This window comes from Lutzomyia longipalpis, chromosome 1 (assembly GCF_024334085.1).
Source record: "Lutzomyia longipalpis isolate SR_M1_2022 chromosome 1, ASM2433408v1".
In the NCBI taxonomy this organism is placed as follows: Eukaryota; Metazoa; Arthropoda; class Insecta; order Diptera; family Psychodidae; genus Lutzomyia; species Lutzomyia longipalpis.
This window is the reverse complement of record NC_074707.1, coordinates 21369789-21389806: the sequence shown is the minus strand read 5'-3', so window position 1 is coordinate 21389806 and position 20018 is coordinate 21369789. Positions and strand designations below refer to the sequence as shown.

The window sequence follows — 20018 nt, the reverse complement described above, 5'->3', positions numbered from 1 at the left end:
TAAACTTCGACAAGTTATCTACCCACTCGTCAGGCGTATTAAAATGTTTCACTACAAACTTTTAATGGATAGCTTATTGGAACACTTCCCATTGTCCCATAAGAAGGTATAGAGTTATAAATCACTGAATTATATTACCTATACTTATATACCTAAAATTCTCATACGCGGATTTCCAATAAAAATTGCCTGAATTGGTGATCTTTCAAAATTAGTTGTTCCCAAATTATTTTATGTTATTTATGTAAAGTTATTCTATGTCGCTTTGCGCAAAAACTGAGATCATTAATACCTATGTTGTACATGAATATTTCGTCTAATATAACTCTGACTTTGTAATTTCTTCACACGCCCTCTATTCCATGTGAAATTAATAATAACTTAATCCCTTTTCAATTAACGCTGCAATAAAATTTTCATCATAATCTTTGTAAATGACCCAATTTCTCACATATCGTACCCACCACACTCTTCCCAGTATTTTGACATGATTAAAATGGAATTTATAATGTTAAGGCAATTGCATAAGCGAATCAACTAAACACCAAGTAAAATGCAACATACATTTAATTATAAATTCAATCAATTTGTTAACATCACTTCTAAATAACCATTTATGTGGACAGAATAGCTCCCGTTTACCGTAGAGTCAATTTATATTCAAAATTATATTAATATTTAATATGATAACTTGCTTGCTACTCAACTCACATGATCATTTTCTTTGCATTTTGTGTCTCTTTTTTTTTCACCTCACCACTCTGAGCTAAACCTCTATATGGGTGTTTGCAATAAATTTAATCCACAATATTTGCTGCATTTTCTACTCACCGATTGTTTGTTAACAATTTATGTAAATTTCCTCATTCGATAATTTGTTAAATAGCATTTTGCCATCGTGGATGAACAAGAGTTTGAATTGCAAATGCAAACATGATGTTGGTGGAATGCAAGAAATGCATTTTAATATGATGCCTAAGCATGAATGGACACTTAGGAAGAATGAGATGAGAGTCACGTAAATGCCATGTTAATATCACAAAATATAGCACCAAAATTAAGTATATTATAATGCATTACAAGTGCATACGGGATTGGTTTTGCTGAAGGCACATGTTAAAGAAGGGTCTGGTGCGGTGATCTTGTGCACGTTGGACGATTATTTAATCAAAAGTTTTTATCCGTCAATCTCACCTTAGATCGCCCCATACATTGTGTGTTGGGTGCAAAATGGTATCACGCCTTGTAAATTACCGAGAGAATTTGCTATTGTTGTTGTTGCACTAAAAAGACCAATTACCATACACGCGGTAAAACTACTATAAAGGCCTGGCGAAGAAGGTGCTCCTTCACCACCGACTGACCACTAATTCTGATGATTTGATTAAAAAGCTCAAGACGCGAGATTCAAAGTTGATTATGCAATGACACAGCGTTCCCATTCTCATTACAATTTATGTACAACAAGCCACTCAGCCAATTTTCCATCATATATGCCCTCTTGATCATATCCAAGTCACACACAACACGGATCACCCGATCTAATGGGCAAAATGAGTGAGAATTGAGAATTATAACGCGCGGCGTGTGTAAGAAGAAGTATCGGAGTAAAATCATTTTAGGTTCTCAATGTGAAAAATCACCACAAATTTATAAATCGACAATATAAAGTTAATTGAACAATAGTTGATAATCAGTGTGTATAAAACCATCTAGCATAGCATATGGTTTCACAGAAAATTTTAAGTGAATTCATCAATGAGATCACTTTACAATATCAACCTAACCACCTCAAACGCTTCCTGATTCACGCTTGCAATTTACAATGTATCTATGTATGTGCCTGGGTGGGATGACTAGACACATGGTAAAGGTCAAACAATTAAGGAATGATCATCATTAATCACATGAGAAAATCTATATTCTCACTTTTTAGGATTGTCTCTTACGTTTTTTTTTTCAACAAAACTTTACGATCATTTCATACCCAAACTAACCATTCATCAAGTCACCTAAATGGCGGAGATTTTTCGTATGGGTCGTATGGAAATTCTAGCTCATATAGAAAAACCATAAACAAAGAAATTGGGTGGGGACCACCCAAATAGAATTTGATACGATGACACCTCACTGTTTTTTCAATTTATGGTCATTTATAGAGTCTTTCTTCATTCTTTTGCCTATTCATGGATTAGACATGCTTAATGTAATTGACATAATTTGATAACTCAAGGTTGAATGCAGGTAAATAATAAATTTCACGGTTAATTATTTCATAAAAAAAACGTTGATTCAATTACATACACAGTCTGTAGTTTAAAAGATATAAAAAAATAGTTAGATACCAACACTGGATATTGAGGTACTTTTCTTCACATTCCAATTTACTCTTTCTCATCTAAAACGTTTTTCCTCGAAGTCGGTGAGTTAATCCAACTCTCATTCACTACCTTGAGAGTCTTTTGATGTTACTATCGACACGCGTGAGAAAAATATCAATAGAGAAATCTCTTATAGAGTGGTACAAAATGGTTATTAAGATAGTCTATCGAAAGGAAACGTGTGAGCATTTTTTCCCTAAACAATAAAAAGTAATTGATTTGAATTCTTGAAGAATTTCCTGAATTTCTACGCTTTTCATTCACCCCAATAATTATAGAGGAGCCTTAACTTAAGAAGAAAACAATGCAGCCCTCGAATGGTTTCCTTTAAGTAAGAAGTTTTTTAAACGAATATAAACCCAAAAAGTTTTGATTAATGAATGAAAAGTTGAATGAATGATTGCAGAATGCAATTATTCAATAAAATATGTATAGTATGTGCATATAGGTATCACAGTGGTAGATGAGATAAAAACGGAATTGAAACAAATAGCTGGAACTGCAAGAAAAAAGCCCGAGGCTACAGAGTGACCAAATGTACGAGATGCGCAACCACCTCGTTTGTATGAGAGTGAATTCACCGCATGAGTGGAGTCAGGTGTGTTGGCGGCTGTGAAATTGCAACTTCATGGGCTGTGATTTACACACTTCATCATTGCATAACAGCCAAAAAAAAACACGAAATAAGATTCACAATGTGAGAAAAATCTGCGACTTACCATCTCATCCAGGCTCTTTAAATCATTGGTGATAATTTGTGGCTGAGGTCCGTACATTAGCATCGGTTCACTCGTCTCATCATCATCCTCCGAGTCTGTGTCGAACATATCATTCCCATCCGTGCCAACCGATATCGTATTGACACCATTTTCCGTCTGCGTGCCGCAACCCACTGAAGACATCCCCATTGCCTTGTTATCGGCGGCGATCTCCCGATCAATCTGTCGCTCCATCTGAACTAACATTGGAGCCAACATTCCTACACACAAACAAATACCATGAACTTTTTTTTATTTGACTTCTTTTACCCTCAACATAAGATAAAACCGCTACATCGTGTCATCATCCACTTCCAAATTGATGTCTCTTTTCCAGACATACATAACATAGTATATGCGTGTGTCTTATTTTCGTGATTGAACACAATTTGGAAGTCTCGTGAAAAAGAACAAATAGCTGCTTATAACTTACCGAATTTAGCACCACGCCTCGCCACTTCCAACAAGCACAGAATCACGTGCTTCTCGTTCTTTCGCATTATTAGGTCGTCCGTTTCGAATAGGAGGCACTCAAAGATTTGAAGGCTTTTTCTGCCAATTGAGAAAATAAAGAAAAATATTATAGAATCCACCAAGATTGCTAAATATATGGTTGCAATGAGTCGAAAAAAAACATTAGAGTGTCACCCTCATTTTAGAATAGGTACTCATCGTTTAGTTCGCTCTCCTCAAGATCAAAAAAAAAAGTGTGAAGATGCCAAAAGAAAACATTAAATAAAATATCTTTATGCCGTGCCTCCACTATAAACACACAATTTCACCTTCTTTTAAACGTTTCTCCATCTAACAAGATATTTTGGAGACGCTGTAATATTTTTTTACATGCGTGTAATTATATACGTAGGTACCTACTATGTATAGATACTTAGGCTAAATGGGTTAAGGTGGCTAATGAAAATCTCCTAAAGAGATCCGTAAAGTTTAAAGCCAATTTTTAAACCAAAAAAAGTAAAATATGTACCTACCTAATTAATTAAAATAAAATGTATTAGGAAATTTGTCATGAAAGGAGTTTACCCGAAAAAAAACCTCATTCCACATTAAATGATACAAAATACAAATCCTGACGTCATTCTTTACATTTTTGGGTAAAATCTTTATCTATTTTTCCCAGATAATTCTAATTGAAAATGAAGTCTCTTTTGGTAATTTTTTAAGCTCTACAAGACATCATCGATTATTGTAAGCTCTTTTCAATTCTAGAAAACCTTTTAAACTTAAAAAAGTTAAAATCCTAACGCAAAAACCAAAGCTTCTACCAAAATATCTTGCACATGATTTTTTCTTCATTGCGTTCATGTATTTTCTCAAACAATTTGTATACACAGAGGTGTGCACGAAAATGAAGAAAAAATCAGTATGTAAAAACGAAATACAGGTGACAATCGCTAAAAAAGCACCTTGACACTTGGAAGTTAAGTAATAATGCACCTTCAGCGTTTACTATTGAAAAGATAAAAAATAGCTTATTGCCTTTTTATGAGTGTTTTCTTCTTGGCACAATTATTTTTTCCACTTAATATCTCTGGTCTTCTCCTCTGCACAAGAACAATGAATTGACAAAACAAATTTATCACACTCACCGGCACCATGCAATAAAATTGGATACATTGTCGCGCGCAAAGAAGGTTCCACTCTTTGCAGCTGGCAAGAAGTGGACATTCCCCATGGCCAGAATGGGTCCAGCCAATCCTGAAGTCATTGATTTTGTCATGGACTTATTGCGCGCCTGTCGCCTTGCCAGGTACTCTTCTGCCGCACATCGTACATTATTGGCATGCTACAAAAAAAGAAACGAAAATAATTAATATGTTGCATTTTAAATGTGTGATTAATTTAATATTAATTTATTGTAATAAATTCTTGTTCACAGTGCCTTCGTGTATCAATTCGGGAAAGTAATTAAGGTAAACATTATTTATTGTTCGAGATACAACATTGCCAGTATAACATGATTGGAGTATTAGTCCCACGCTTCTCATGAAGTACAAAAAACCACATGTTAAGCTTCATGTTATTTTTCACAAAAAAAATAACATGTTTACCAGCGACACACGCTAAGTTGAAAATTGCAAAAGATTATCAATTAATAGATTTACCTATAATTGAAAGTAACTGACCACTGTTTGCGAAATTTACTTTTAAGTGATACTTTTGGCTTTTGTACAAAAAGCTATTTATGTTTGACGATGTAAAAATATAAAAACTAAAAATATTTAAGCTATTCGTAGACTTTCAGATAAATGTTTGAAGATCATGTTTTTTTTATCTCTTTTATGCTTTGCTTAGATAATTTTTAAAATATACAAATTGTATACCGATAACACACAATCTGTTTCTCTTTTAGCAAAGTGTTCCGTGTACGAGATTAAATTAAAATCCCAAATGCAAAAAATAGCAAGACATATTTCATTGGAGTTTTTTTTGCCAAGTTGTAATTAATGTGATTGTATCCATTCACTAACTTAAACAAAAATGACGGAGTAAAAAAATGTGTTATATATGTGCGTAATGTCTTACATTACTCTCACTTTCTGCCTATGCATGAGCTTAATGCAAATTTAACGAGGAAACTGTCCAAACACTGAAAACAATACAATCCCAGCTAGCCTCTTGTGGCTGTGGCTCCTGTGGCTGCTACGGGGATCCACAGTAGCGCCACCAGACAGTCCCAATTCGTGGCTCTTTCAGTTTTTGCCGTGACCGAAATTGGCGGCCACAGGGGACCCACGAATGGTTGCAAATTGTGACCATGCAGAATTCAATGAATCTTGAAAATCGTATTTCACGTATTTAACACCAATTTAATGTAACAGAAACTTTATAATTTCAGATAGAGATTACTTAAAAATCGATATCAATCGGAAAAGTATAGAATTTTAAGAGAATTAAACATTTTTGTAAAAACGGCCACGAGAGGGTCCCAGAGCAGCCACAGCGGGGACGAGACGTTTACAATTTATGTGGAATATTAGCAGTTTTTTAGCTTTTTCTTGAAAATAAAATATCTGGGCATCTTTAGTATGTTGATAACAACTGATAAATATCATTTTATCTAAAATACAAAGAAAAAAAATTTTTTTTTAATCAGCCACAAAAGTAAAGTCACAGGGGGTTCCCTTTTTTTTTGGTTCGTGGCCGCCCTGTGGCTCCTACTTTGGGAAATTTCCCAAAATAATTTTTTGAGCCACCACCGCGGCGCTAGTTATGTTGAGATATTTTTGTGTGAAAGAGAGGCACATAAACGTCATATTCCTATACTCTTCTTACACATTAGAGAAGATTACTTGGTGACAGACCCAAAACGCATTAGGGAGACAAAGATAGAAAAGTGAAAGAAATATATATCCGCAAGCGGTGCGCGAACCACGTGGACGGCCACTACGCGGTCACCACACGGCCACAGCGATCCTAAGAAATGCATGACGTCACAGCGATGCTTTTCACTCACAAGATCAATGATTCTCCGGGAGATCAATGCCAAATGAGTTTAAAATAAAAATATTAGAAAAAAAATATTTTTATATTTTTGAATAAAAATATGCTTTTACATAAATTTAAATAATTAAAAATTATCCGAAGATACTTTATTAAATTTTTCGCGTTTTTAATTCCATTTTATCAATGCTCTCACTAATTACTAATTATATTTTTTGTGATCGTTCAAACCAAAAATCATAGTTATTCATTTTTTTGTCAGAAAATAAATTATTTTTAAAAAATATAAACCACTATATCGATATGTGAGTACGTTCAAGAGAGAAAAAAACATGTTTTACCACACCTGCTAAATATCACGTTAAACAGAATTTTCAATCTTAATCTTAGGTATGAATTTAGGTAAAAATTTTGACACAAATATTACTGTAAGTATTTTCCTTTAGTTGAGACAATTGCAGGTAATAAATGGGTTTTATGGTATTGTACTGCCGAAAGGCTTAGTAGGGAAAACTAAAAGATTATGCTCCAGGTAGCAATTCGAGCAGCACTTGGGCATCAATGCATATGTTAATATTGGAAATACCCAAATGTTTTGCAAAAAAACTCTTAAACTTTCCAGACGCACAGTAAAATATATGAATTAATTTTGTTTGCAGAAAATTCATATTATTTAAAGTCTCGAAAACAGCGTATTTTCAGTTTTTAGTCTTTGCAATAGCTATCTATTTTACGTAAGCCTACGAGAATAATGTTTGCAATGGTTCCCTATTTAGCCCATATGAAGCACGTGGAAAAATATCATTACAAATAATCTTAGTTTCTTTATAATCCTGGACATTTATTGGCATAAAACAATGTCAGGACCCTTCTAAAAGGGTTTAGTTTAGGTTTTGATCAATATTTTGCAATTTTATTATTTTACCCTAAAAATCGTCAATTTTAAATCATTTAATTAATAAAATTGCATTAAGGACCCGCATTTTGAGATTATTCATTAAATTTCAAGACGTAAAGTGGATATCGCATTTATTTCTGAATGGTTGATACCCCGAAAATCTGATTACAAAGTTATGATAATTCTTTGACATATTATTGTATATTTCATGAGGGAATATACCATCGCCATGCCCTCTATGTATGTTGTAGAAATATATTTTGAAAGAATATTTTTGGGATATTTTTGTGGGAAATTTTTCTGGATGCTTGCGCCGTAGCCACGAGCCATCCACAGAGGGGACGTCACAGTGACCGGTCACGATTTATTCCCCATTTGTATGTCACCTGACCGTGTGGTGGCTGTCTGGTGGCGCCACAGGGGCCACCCATGACCGCCACGGACCGCGTGGTGGCTGCTGAAGGTGTGCTGGGAATGTTCTTTCACTTTGATCGCGCATGCACATGAGAAATTGATCTTTTTCTCATTCACTCGTAAAAAGACCTCCCTTTGCTCATCCATTGTTAAGGAATGCTTTTAACATGAATAATTATTTTTGCATGAAAATTTTTCTCTATTTGGTGAGAAAGAAGCTGGAAAAAAATCCATCAAGATGTTCTTATCAAAAATTGTCTCACGGGAAAAGAAATAAAAATTTAATAATAATTTCACTTTGCTATTTTATCCAGGTAACGCCTCAAGTTTTTTATCATCTTCCCATTTGATGGGCAAAGGTTGGGCCTTTTATGTACTATCGACTACTTTGGTAAACATTAAGAATCAAGAGACAGTAGGTAATTTATTCAAACATCGAGCCCATATATTTCTCACTAAAAAATAGTAGTTTATTTATTTTGATGCACTATCTCGGAATCGTGTAAAATAAATTATTAACTTCCAAACAAATCTTTCGAACCAATTTTGGTTAGATCGCTTGGAGCAACTAAAAAGAGCAAATTTCTGGGGCAATGATCCGCAACATCATCAATATGCATTCGTGCTGCAGAGTGGGAAAAAAAATTTAATCTTTTCACCGAATGTTAACACAACAAGAGCATTTTAATAAGAATTGTAAGGTTGTCTTTTATTTTTAGCATTTCGCAGACGCTAAATCTCTATACTACACGGGCGTTCGTACCATAAATGGTGCCTTCAAGTACGTCCACGTTGACAGGTTGCTGGTCATATGAAGACAACAGAGTTTGCGCGTTTTATCGAGAAATAGCAAAACATATTATCATAGCTTTTTGTCCGCCAATTGATGCATTCAGCATTTTTTTTCTCCTTTACATACAATAATTGCATTACAGAGGTTTTTATTTGGGCAATGATTATAGGATCATGTCAACGCGGTGTATAATACGCGAATAGCAGTTGCTTTTCCGTTGTCCAGCATATTATGTATGTCACTGATTTTCATATTCAATTTTTCTTATACGCCACACCGCCGTATCCGCCACAAATTCAATCCAAATGCACATTGCATGCGCACATGAGGTGCAAGCGAAAGGGAGATCTTGAACATGAATGCGGGTGGCACCGTGATAGTTTGTATATAAAAGGTGTCATAAATATTGCAGGACATCTCAAGCAGCAAGTTTGAGGTAATAGAACTTAAGAAAATAGAAAATATACACAATGTGTAACCCTTGAAACGAGATCATGCGCAATTGTTTCAAACAATGAGGTCATTTTGCTGTGAATCATTTTTTTTATACTAAAGTTGTGACTCACAGAAACAACCCTTTGACTCTGTCCTGAAAACCTCTGACCTCACGGATTTATAAAAGGAAAGTAAAGCATAGAGGAGGTTCTATACATAGCACGATCACATTTAGCAGGTTTAAAGGAGCATAAAATTGTACAATGTACATAATTTCTATCATCTTGCATTTGCCGTAGATTCTTTGTTCTTAAGATAATGATCGCAACTTTTGCAAATATGCGAAATATTTAAAAATATTTTACATATTTTAAATAGGTGTAATTGTCTGTATATACAAAATATTTGCTAGCTCATTATGCAAATATGAAACAATTCATGGTATGAATGAATAAGCATGTAAATTATTTTGTTGTCATCAAATTGCAAGAGTTAGATCAATGAGAGAACTTTAAAGTTCAACAAATATAATTCATCATGAAATATTTCTTGTTGTCAAAATTTACAAGGGCTTCCTAAAAATCATTTCAAATAATTGAAGGACCAGACTTTTTTTTTACATCCATTCTTTAAACATCCTTGGGCAATTTCCAGTAACTATTTATTGTTATTTTTAAAGAAATCCATAACTTCCTCACATCACAGAAACATTGTCGAACTGTGAGAGTTGAAGAGGAAAAAAATATTTCAACATCAACCATTCGCCATCAATCTGTTATATTCTGCGTTCTATACAAATCGTAATTTAAATTTCTTGTCTACACATATAACCCCAAATGGTGGACGAGAATTTCGACACACTCCTCCACGATAGTGCATTTTAAAAGCAAATTCTGACCAATATTTTGCTCACTCCCATGTGGTGACCTCAATCACTGTCTCGTTCACAGCTTATCTGTCGCCCATGAGCTTTATGCACTCCACTATTTACATTTTTTCCTAAGCCATATATTTCTTCCTCAGTCAATTAAAAACACCACGATCTGTCGCGATATCATCATCGCTGTGCCAGCTGACAAATGAATCGCCCTGCAGAATGTCCCCTCATGTGCTTTGACTTTATATATAAAATCTGTTGATATATACCTACATACATATGTATATATATATATATAAGTATCAATTCATGGGTGACACAGAATCATTTATTAAAATAAACCATTTATTTATTTTTTCTGTTTTTAATCTTGAACGTTATGGAAGATCATCGATCTTATTGCAATATGCAGTCACACTCATCGTGATAAACAGCAGTGTTGCTGGCTTTAAATTACATAAAGTGGGTGATGAAATGGAATTTAAGTTCACACATATTCTTTTCGTGTTCTTCACTCTTGTCTTCTCCTTCCACCAAATTCATTGTCTATTAATTTCTGAGAGATCTAAACAAAGAAATTCATCCACTATACTACATTAAATAATATATAATTCAGTTCAATCATGATCATAAATGATCATGTTCAAATATGGATTACTTCTTTTTTTTTACAAACACGACAATGATCGCAAAATAAATATTTCACGATGAAGAGTGCAACAATCGTTTTAAATATATTGACAAGCAAGGTCGTTGGAATAAATTCCTGAAAATATATTTGGGTACAATGATTTCTCCATTCACTACCGTGGCTTATAAATAAATCTCCATAAAAGAATATAAATGTATGTGCAATTGTCTACAATGTAGAGTACAAAATTGTCGATATATATTCAAAGTATGATCAGTATGATTCTGTGGGGTGTCTCACAAAATGTATGAATATCAATTTCAAATGAGATACAGCACATTAAGTGTGATCGAGTCATAATATTTGTATAAAATATACATACAAAAATGAAATCGACAGGTTACTGTCAATTGAGAAAAAGTAGGCATAAATTGGCTGTAAAAGTTTAAAAGAATTAATTTGCACAGATCCTATAAGGAAATAAAGTGAGAGTATTTTCCACTAATTTTACAAAATTAAGTAAAGGACAATTGTTTGGACTCCCACATTAATTTTCTCTTTTGTATATTTCGTTCCACTTTTTTTTTTATTACGCAGCCTTTTAAAAAGAACTTTAACCCAGAAAAAAGGTGTCATATTTCGTCAATTTTCACCTCAAAAGCAATTATTTAAAATTGCACCTCTACCACGTAAAGACATATTCAAAGAGAATGCAGGTGAATTTGAGAAGAAAAAAAAACACAACACACAGAAAACCTTATTAGCATTCATGAAAAGACGGTGGATTGGTGGCAATCTGATCACCATTATTGACACCAAAGTCCACACCAACATTTATACATACAATCACCACAAAACGCAAATCAAGATCACATCCACCACATCCAAAACTTTATGTAAATTACGATTTTATGAATGAAAAATTTCTGCAAAATTTTTGCCCATAGCACGCAACGCGTTTAAAGCTGAATGAGTGATATTTTATTCATCATTGCGGATCATTTTTTTTTTTGTATTATGATCTCTTCGACGAGGAAGGAATTTTGCTCCGTATATGGTTAAGAAAATATAAAAGTAACAGTTACCCAAAAAACCACCTACGCTAATTAGTGATTTTTTAACGAATTTCGATAGAACAGAAGAATGGATGTGACGAAAAAATAAATATCAACGTCTTTTACTTGATATGTCTTTAAAAAAAAATATCGTGAATTGAAAAACCAAATTTAACTGTTATTCCAATGGACAAAAAAGTTATGTTAATTTTTATGATATACACAGTCGAACGTCTTAATTGATTAATGGATCTGTTCTTGAGGCTTCTTCATATATTTATGTAATGCGAGATGAGATGTAGAAATTTAAAAGATTTTTCGTTGTTACAAAAGTAGAAATTTTGTTATTCAGGAAACTGAAACAAAATCAATCCCATAAATTACAAAGAAACAGCAAACGTTAGAACAAGAACGTCAAACGTTAGAAAAAGAAAAACTTCAGCATTATACTTTTTTTCAACTTTGTAAATCTTAGCTTCTATACAATTAGTATAAATTAATTATAAACCAATTGTATTTTCTTCAATAAATTACACACATTTTTCTTGCATCTCTCTGAAAATACTTGAACAAATACAAAATGAAAAATACTTTAGAAAATTTTATGATGTTAATTGCCTGATCATACCCAATTGTCGCATTCTTTTTATAGCGATATAACTTCCTTGAGAAACGATCACCTGACAAACAAACTGTTTGTAATTTTACATCAGAGTGCAATATAATTTCAACAATTCCCAATTACTGATTTATTGCAATGAGTCTCATTGCTCTGCAAACAATGTACAATTTCACACACTGCCATTCATCGCGAAATAGCGCTCTCGCAATTCAAACACGCCGTCTTCTTAGGCCTCAAAGAAACAAGAAAAAACACACGTATTTTGTGACGATGTGCAACAAATTCATTATAGCTCGTCAAAAGTCATAAAATAATATAATACGTTTTATACACATATATTGTGAGCAATAAAATAATTTAATGTCGCAAATTCTTTTCATCTTTTCAACATTTCACCGACTCTTTTCACCTGACTTCAGCACGAGTAGGTATATCCTATATAGTGTAATCTTACCTCCGGCACGATATTCAATTTTGCATGGTAAAGTTGACAAATTACCGTGTGAATATATATGGTCGTATAGGACTGTGAAAAAGTCTTTCTTCGTGTCAGAGAGAAAATTTGCATTCACTGCACAAAAATCGCAACATCGCATAATTCCCACAGAGTTCAGTGGATTTTATGTGAATTTTTGCATAAATAAACATCAAAGCCCCGTGTGCAACAGCCTCTCAATTTTACCTCAAATACACCTTGCATCGCAATCATTTTCTCATAAATATACCTACCTAAGTCTAAACTAGTTGTTTTACTTTTAGTAAAAATAAATGATCATGAAACTTTTATTTTGTCCTGAATTGTCTATGAAGTAACTCTATTTTTATGCTTTCCTGTATCTTTTCACATTCTTTTTGCCCAACTCTTCCCAGCACGTTTCACTTTCAGTAATATATGGTAAAGACAATTATCAGTTATTAGTCATCGCCCTTGATTTTATTACCAACAGTCCGTGGAGGCACGATTGGTACACAAACTCTTCATAATATGCTTCAAATAGGAGATTCATTTTCAGTTTGGTATCCATATATGGAAATAAGGTATTGAGGAAAACATCAATGCCCAACATAAGATAGGAAGTCTTCAGATGTACAACCACACGATATTTGTTTTTAGTTTGACCTGAAGAAGATTGACGTGTCTAGATGATTATTTCTTATAAAAATGTGACTAAGCGTGTATAAAGTAAAGTTTAGATCCTATCAAGCACAGGATGAAGCTTACAAAATTCTAAATATTATGTATATTGAATATCAATCAAAATATTAAATTAATTCCCATTCGTTCCTCCCAGATATCCTCATAGAGGGAATTTTAATGTTTCTCTACAAGGCGTGGAATAATCTCATAAAAAGTCCACAAGGAAGGACAAGCTGTATGATCTGATAAATTCCCTTCAATGTATGTAACACTGATCCCATTTGCTTTATTGAACCGTGAAGGTGGAGCTATAAGTAGAAAAAGATCACAAAAATTCCTACTGCATAATTCCCTAATTCCTCGATTCAATTTCAAGATTATTTGTACTAGCGTACAGTTTTGTCGTGGCTCCGCGATAGTGATCTCCCTACACCATAAAATCCATTGTGAAGGTATCCCCCCATGCTAATTGTTGAAAGTTATAAGTTAAGTGTCTGCTCGCATCGAATTAATCAATGACGGCATCTTCTGTACACATCAATTAAAGCCCATAAAATACTTCTTTTTTTTCACCTTCTCACATCTCTCGGTATCTCGCGATGCTGTGCTAAATCTACACATATTTTATTACATTGCACTATTTTATGAACAAAAGCATGGTATGATGGTGAGATGGAGAAAAACATCCTTCATATGAGTGAGAGTTTGAAGAATGAGAGTCATTTTACAGTCAAAGGCACTTTTTATTTCACTCTATAATTTGATTAATCGCATATGAAGAATTCACAGGTATTCAATATTGGTGGTTGGAGGAGGGAGAAGAAATAAGAAAAAAACCGAAGAACTAACTCCTTAGAGGCCAACAAGTGAAATTGATGTGTGGCAAGTATTTGAGTTCACCTACAATTTCTTTCACGCTGTGCAACAACTGCTTTTGGCCTGTATATACACATAATTTCACCTGATCCCTTCATTCGGCTCTCTTCAATGGCTTCAGGTCAGCAGGGTATTTCTTCCCAATACACCAATTGGCGGCCACCCACCCTGAGGCATATTTTCTCATGCATTTCCCTTCAATTTTAAATATTGATTTAGAGAACCATCACTTTCTTCTGTGAGAACACCACCGAAAATCCTCTTAAATGCAACACGAAATCCTCAATATTTAACCCCTTTCCCATATGTATAATAATATTCCACCTCAATATTCATTCATAATGCTCGCTTGGTTTTCTCTTTTTTCCTTTCGTTTGCTTCCTATTTTTCTGCATTTGATCTTCTGCATATACTGTGTACATACACATCCCATAAATAAAATCCCAGAGGCGCAGAAGAAAAGAGAATAAAAATCAGATAACATTCGTACAAAAAAAGTCCCGACTGATATTTTTGTGGGTATAAAATTATAGGGTTTTTTTTCACGTGCCCTGCTATCCCAAAGGTATATGGATCCCTTCTTCGATGATTTACGATCTCCCAGTGCGATTTCAGTCATGTCATGTCTGCTGGGCGGTGCATTGTGAAGATCCTCCCCCCATGAATCACATCTTATAGTGCCACACAATTAAAGAAACCCATCGCATATTCGCTAATTGTAGGAAAACATGACACGCGAAAAGAAATGGATGCATTTCTCGGAAGAAGGAGCATAAATGAGCATTTGTTGAGTAATTTCCAATATTCCAAAGTTAAGTTGCTATATATGTATGTATTTATGGCTAAATATATAGCATGTCGTGACATATCTTTTTGCATTATTGACATGGGCAATTTCCTAATGCCTTCCAGCACCAATGAATTGTTTATAAAAATCTTAACATCCATTATTGGAAAGTAGGTATATAGTGAGGAATTTTCAAGGATCTTTGTAGCAAAAAAATAGAAAATAAATTGAATTGATTTTTCTATTGAAAGTCTGATCAAAAATTCTTGATAATAAAAATAATGATTTCCGTCAAAGAAAATTACTTAATAAAAAGCTTTTGGCAAAAATTGCGATTTGAAAAGGGAAAGGGAGTTATTATGCTCAAATATCTTCTTACAAAAAATATTAACGTGTTAATTCATTGCAAATCTGTAAAAAATTTTAGCATTTTTCTGCACAACACCACACACAGTTTCATAAATCTCCAAAATCGTATTTTCAACTCCATAAAATACCACTAATTTCTCACAAAATGATTCTTTTAAGAAGATGAAAAACTTTTGCTCATAAAACATAAAAATGCTCGTGATTGATCGACAAAAGGTGTATTTTGGAACGTTAAAACAAATAAAGGCGTATTTTATTAGTTTTCCAGGATTTCATCCCATAATTTCAGCACATGTTGGTGTATTTAATGGCTCTGTCTGTAAAATGAAAATAAGACAAATTCTTTCATCATGTGTGGATCTTCATTATTTTGAATTGAAGATTCAAATGAAATTCCCTTTATTTCTGCTAACACACGTTCCCTTTTTTTTTGAAAGATGCTTCAATGCTGATTTGTTTGCCTAACGCCCATTGTGCCTTTTCACTGACAAATTCATGCATTTCCATTCCTTCGCATCACATCTGACCATCTGCGTAGAGAATGCGAGTTTATACGTATGCAAAGCCAGAGAGTTCAACAAATCTGCCTATCCCCCAGCATCTAAATCACAAAATTGATGCAGAGATCACCAAAACGAATGCCGCATGTTGAACAAGAATTTTATTCACATTTTGATTTATCCAGCAGCTCTTGAATTATGTGCCTCTGGGTGGCGGAGCACTCATCAAAATCAAGATGAAAGCTCCAAAACTAACAAACATGCATTTCTATTTTTGAACGGGTGCTTTCTCACTCTTGTCTCTTTTTTCTTCCACTCTTTTATTATATTTTGAATGTTTGTACAGCGACATGGCAATTCAGTTGATCATAATAGGTAATTTCTGGATAAATGTTTAACCTTGTGCACTTCTTGTGGGTGTTGAATAAATTACAAAATCAAATTTGCTACACACGTTTTTTATTGTTATTTTATTTTCTCAGTAGACTCTACACACGAGTGCGTGCAAGATGATTTTGAGCGAGGCATTAACAAAGCTTTTTTGGTATTTTGGTCCATTTGGATTTTGGCGCCAAATGTATAGAGTTGCTTTATAGTTCAATCACACTGTGATGTTTTCGAAAATATGATAATTGTTTCCTCATCATTAAATTGAGTGATTTGTCATAAATTAAGGAAAATCCTTCATTTGTGATTTTACTTTATTTGTATTTAAATTTATAATATTTTATAGCAATAGAGGGCCATCGTCGTGAACAACGTGAGGGCATTTTTACGATTGGAAGTGTAACAAAAAACGAGAAATCTACTACATAGTATATTAACGTAATAAATTCATAAGCTAATTATTATGTTTTAGTTTTGCGTGTGCACTATTAAAGAAAAAGAATAAAATCTTGTAGGCAGTATCATCATTGACCCAACTTAAATGTTCACATTCCTAACGTAACCAATGTTTAAGGTGAAAATTTATGTGTAAACTTAGAGATTCCACTAGATGGATATAATACCTTTTTTCCGGACTATTTCCACAATAAAGTGGAGACTTTCTTACGCGCTGTCACGCTAATGAACTCATGTCATCTGTCACTATTTAATTATATTCTTGAGTCACTCTTGAACCATCTTCCCCCTCCTCCTCCTTAACTTCCCAACACCCATCTCACACGCAGCATTTCCGCAAAAACATCATAGCAATGGTACTACAAAATTCCCAGCGGGCGTTAATTTATTACCAATTATCTCCATGAAGTATGTGATCTTACGTGCAAGTGTAATAAATATATTACAATCATGAGATGGGAATAATCCAGCTTGAATTTTTTTGTGTGATTTTTTAAGCACATTTTAAGATCCAAGACAAATCTCTCATGTATAATGCCATGGTGGAGTACATACACCGCCAATTTTGACCAACTTGCTGAATTATACACTTCATGACGTGAATAAATTATTTCTCCAGAGTAAATATTTATAGGCAGGTTGAAAGGTCATCGACTACAAGCAGATAACATGTTAATTTACGATGATTTGTCTACTTTTTTATACGCCATCCGCCTCGACTTAAGTTACATTTTCATCAGTACACAAAGGGGAATAATTTCAATCAAGAAACCTTGTGCGGACAAAAAGTGTCTGTAACAATTAGAAAAGAACATAAATCCACTATGGAAGACATATAAATATTTTACACGCATCTTTTGCAACGCGATGGTGCATTGCTAAATGAAGGTGGAGCATCAGCGTGAAAAATTGATAAGCCGTGAATCGTTGCGATTAAAATAGAGGCATCGTACTCAGTGAGACATGTGCGGATTTTATGCAGCAATCTTCACGCTTTTCTTCCTCTCTGTTCTGTTTTCATCTCTTAATACCGACCTCAAGCATAAAGTGTCAGGTATCAAACTTCTTGCACTCATTCTTGCATCCGACCAAGTGCGTTTTTTGCTACGCTCATAAAAGTACACACGGATTATTTATGGTTTTAATTTTAAACCCGTGCTACATACAATTCACTCCGGCAGTAAGTTGTGTGTAGAGAGTCACAGACGACGCCGACCGTGCAAAAATGATGCATTTCCCTTTCAATATCAGCCACCGTGTGTGGGTTTTATATTTAGTAATGCCACCGAGGAACTTTTTTTTGATGCTATCTGGCACGCCGTACAAATTTTCATTTCATGAATCACTTGTACGTCCGTATACAGACATACCTATACTATGTTTTATATACTATACTATATATACAAAATGTACATATTATATTATATATTTCATAAAATAATATACCTACTCACTGATTAATCTCTTATGTAATTGAAAATGAAATATTTTGAATGTGGGAGAAAAAATACAATTACCATCATCCATGCGAATTGGGATTGTTAAGAAAGTTTATAATATGGGAAATTTCACAATGTTTTATTTTTAAGGAAAAACAAGATAAGAAATGAGCATGATTACGAGTAAGGTATATACTCTGTGTAATCGCTTTATTATTCTTTTTTCGAATAACACTAAAATAAAACGATTAAAGATCTTTAATTAAGGACATTTTATCTTTGGGTTTGAAAATGTTTTAAAATACCTATCTCCTTCCAGATTAAGAGACGAATTTTTATACGATTTTTTAGAGTATTTGTGAATTAATTAGTAAAGCTATTTGAAGAAATCTTCCTGCTAAAAATCAACAACGATCATAAAATTGAAATATAAAAACTCAGCGGGAGATTTTCAAAGAAGACTATGATACCTATATAGGTATTCAATTTAGATATCACTCAAATAATAATCTTATTTTATATATTACAGGTATGTATAATTTTCATCGCGCATAAAATTGCCAATTGACTTTGTCACATTAAGCGGTTCTCTTTCGCAATTATCGCAGATTAAACTTTAATCGCCACCTCCTTCTTCTTTGTCCATTCGCATATATGAGAAAGTTATATTATATTTCGAATCAAGAAAATATATATAGCGGTGTGTGGTGTCCCTGAACGGAAAATTATTATTCGCTCATCTGCATACAAATTACATCAATTGTTTGCCTTTTATAACCACTCTACACACAGGTTTTATTTTCCACTAGTAATTTTTCACTCACGAAATCTAAATTGTAAGAAATGTATTAATGTGGAAACACATTTGATTTATTTATTTGCAAATTTACATACCGCATTTGACTAATATGAGAGGCCGTACCACCACGATGCTGGCTCTAGTTACGTATATAACAGCAAGCAGAGGGAGAAGAATCACCGATCATGACCCACAATAATTCACAATTTATGCCCTACATTTTATGCGAAAATTCCTAAGCGAGATCCCACAAAAGAAACTTGACACTACTCAACCCATGATTGCAATTCATATTTTACCATATGCAATAAATTTTAATTGACTCTTGGGCGCCGAAAAAAAAGAAAAGATCTTACAAGAATGGCATGGAGGGAAATCAATGAATATTCTATTTAAGTAAGAGATCCCATCAAGGCAGTACCTCAAAGAGAATTACCTAAAACTTGCACTCAACTGACAACACATGAGAAGCCCACATTAATGAATTATTAAAATAGTTGATCGCCCTGCTGAGAATGCGAATGTACGAGTTTTATTGGATCCGGGCATCCCATTATTTTCCACGGCGTCACAATTCGCATACTCTATATCGAATACATTAACATTTTCGACGGCATAACACTATGTGCTGGGGCGCCACAACAATGACATCAAGAGAAAGATTGTTAATTTATTTCTTGCACATTAGAAGAGACATACGAACTTCCACACTGCCCTGATGCTTCTCTAAAAATACTTTGCGTCGTTGCCCCAGAGGTGCAACCACGAGCCTCCATATCATTATATTGCAAATGCGATAACACACTGTGTAACGCGCTAGTAACGTGTGAGTAATATTACCTTTAAGTCTGAAGATGGTAATTTGCAACTTAAGTCACGCGGCGACAAATGCTGGTGTCTTATGCAAAAATTCATACATTATGGTCTTCCTCATATTCATATTT

At 33.8% G+C, this 20018-nt stretch overlaps 1 protein-coding gene across 1 annotated transcript in view; it reads right to left on the bottom strand.

The window, feature by feature from the left end:
- Positions 1-20018, bottom strand: part of LOC129796988 (GAS2-like protein pickled eggs) — a 51724-nt gene that overhangs the window by 13621 nt on the left and 18085 nt on the right. The window contains exons 3-5 of the mRNA XM_055839188.1: positions 4744-4940; positions 3573-3691; positions 3101-3360 (exon numbers count right to left, since the gene is read on the bottom strand). Of these exons, the coding sequence (XP_055695163.1) occupies positions 3101-3360; positions 3573-3691; positions 4744-4940 (576 nt within the window). The remainder of the gene's footprint in view (positions 1-3100; positions 3361-3572; positions 3692-4743; positions 4941-20018) is intronic.